This window comes from Pyxicephalus adspersus, chromosome 1, assembly GCF_032062135.1.
Source record: "Pyxicephalus adspersus chromosome 1, UCB_Pads_2.0, whole genome shotgun sequence".
NCBI classification, from domain to species: Eukaryota; Metazoa; Chordata; class Amphibia; order Anura; family Pyxicephalidae; genus Pyxicephalus; species Pyxicephalus adspersus.
Genome location: NC_092858.1, coordinates 598,201 through 600,002, shown reverse-complemented (window position 1 = coordinate 600,002; position 1,802 = coordinate 598,201). Strand labels below are relative to the sequence as shown.

The 1,802-nt window shown below is 38.3% G+C and overlaps 1 protein-coding gene across 1 annotated transcript; it reads left to right on the top strand.

Annotated features, from left to right (window-relative positions):
* The first annotated feature begins 286 nt into the window (after positions 1–286).
* LOC140321771 (olfactory receptor 52D1-like) lies at positions 287–1,288 on the top strand. Its single transcript, XM_072398558.1, has one exon. The coding sequence runs from the start codon at positions 287–289 to the stop codon at positions 1,286–1,288; it is 1,002 nt and encodes a 333-aa protein (XP_072254659.1).
* The last annotated feature ends 514 nt before the right edge of the window (positions 1,289–1,802 follow it).

The window sequence follows — 1,802 nt, the reverse complement described above, 5'->3', positions numbered from 1 at the left end:
GTTCAAATTAGAATACTGGATGTGTAACCAATTAGTTGTGAACCCAACACCCAGAATCTAAGCATTTGGTGTAACAGATGATTGCAGATTCCATGTAGGGTACCTGAGAGGGAAATCCTCCGCAATACGCAGGTCAATCCTAATCATTGGGAGGTTTTATATATTATTTTTCCAGAAATCCACTTTAAATTTTGTTGTTAGTAATCTCCCTGTTTTTGATTATATTTTCAACATTTGTTATTTGTTATTTACTTTACATAGATGCTGAAAGTATCAAACTGCGGGAATGTTTTTGGTTTTAAATATGTCAAACATGTCCAGTTTCCACCCTGAGTATTTCCTTCTGATGGGAATTCCTGGTCTAGAGGAAGATCATCTGCTCATCTCCATCCCTTTATTCATCATGTATATTTTATCTCTGTTTGGAAACTCCACTTTATTGCTGGTCATTGCTACAAATCGAAGTCTTCATCAACCCATGTACATCTTCTTGGTCATGTTGACGGTAACGGATCTTCTCTTGTCCTCTGCTGCCATGCCAAAAACTCTTAGCATATTCTGGTTTAATTCTCATGAAATACTCTTTAATGGCTGCCTTCTCCAGATCTTCTGCATCCACTACCTCTTTGTCATTGAGTCATCCATCATCTTGACCATGGCTTATGATCGTTATGTTGCCATCTGTTGCCCTCTGACGTACACAGCCATCATAACAAACTCATTCATACAAAGGGCAGCTCTGATAGCAATCATAAGAGCTTTCTGTATTATAACTCCTCTCATCTTTCTGCTGAACCGCCTGCCATACCAGAAGAGCAATATCATTGCACACACATATTGTGAGCACATGGCAATGGCTCGAGTAGCATCAGCAGATATAACAATCAACAATATCTATGGTCTATTATCTGCATTTTCCTCAACCGGAGTGGACCTGATCCTTATTTTTGTGTCCTATGGAATGATTTTCAGTGCAGTAATAAGGCTCCATTCATCAGAAGCTCGCTCCAAGGCCTTCGGCACATGCGTGGCACATTTATGTGTTATCTCCCTCTTCTATATTCCAGCCTTCTTTTCATTTATCGCTCATAGAGTGGACCAAAGGAAAATCCCACCACAAGTTCACATTCTGCTGGCCAACTTATACGTCATTGTTCCTTCCATGATGAATCCAATGATCTATGGAGCCAAAACAAGAGAGATTAGACACCGACTGGTCCTTATGATGAATAAGAAAGTGATTAGACCTAGGATGACTGATTTCCTGATCTCACACATCGCTCCATAACCCTGATATTATTGTGTCTTATTGTATGGATACACCAGCTGGATATAAAGGTGTTATGGCTGTCCTCTTCTGCCTTCTACTCTAAGAACTGCATGGGCCCCAATGAATCCAAAATCTTCTACTTCTAAACAAATATATACTTGAGAAATTAGGTTTTCATAAGTAAGGAGGAGCCATTTTAACAAAATTGATTTTGCGTAAAAAAAAATTTAGTGTTTGTGAAATTCGATGAGAAACACATTTTTTTTTCTCATCTGTTTGGGTAAATTTATTTGTTAAATAAATTAAAACTTTAGGAAAACTTTATTTAGAGCAGAGTTTCTCACCCAGGATTTTGTACGAGGTCTCGGTGCTTCATTTCCCATTGGTTGAAGCAAAGACCAATGGGCTGAGAGGGGAGAAGTGACTTGCCTGCTAAAGATGGAAGAGCCCTGGGCAGACATGTCAACATTTTTCTTATTATTTTATTTATATTAGAGTAAAGAAACAAAGTTACCAGAATAATATTCTCACT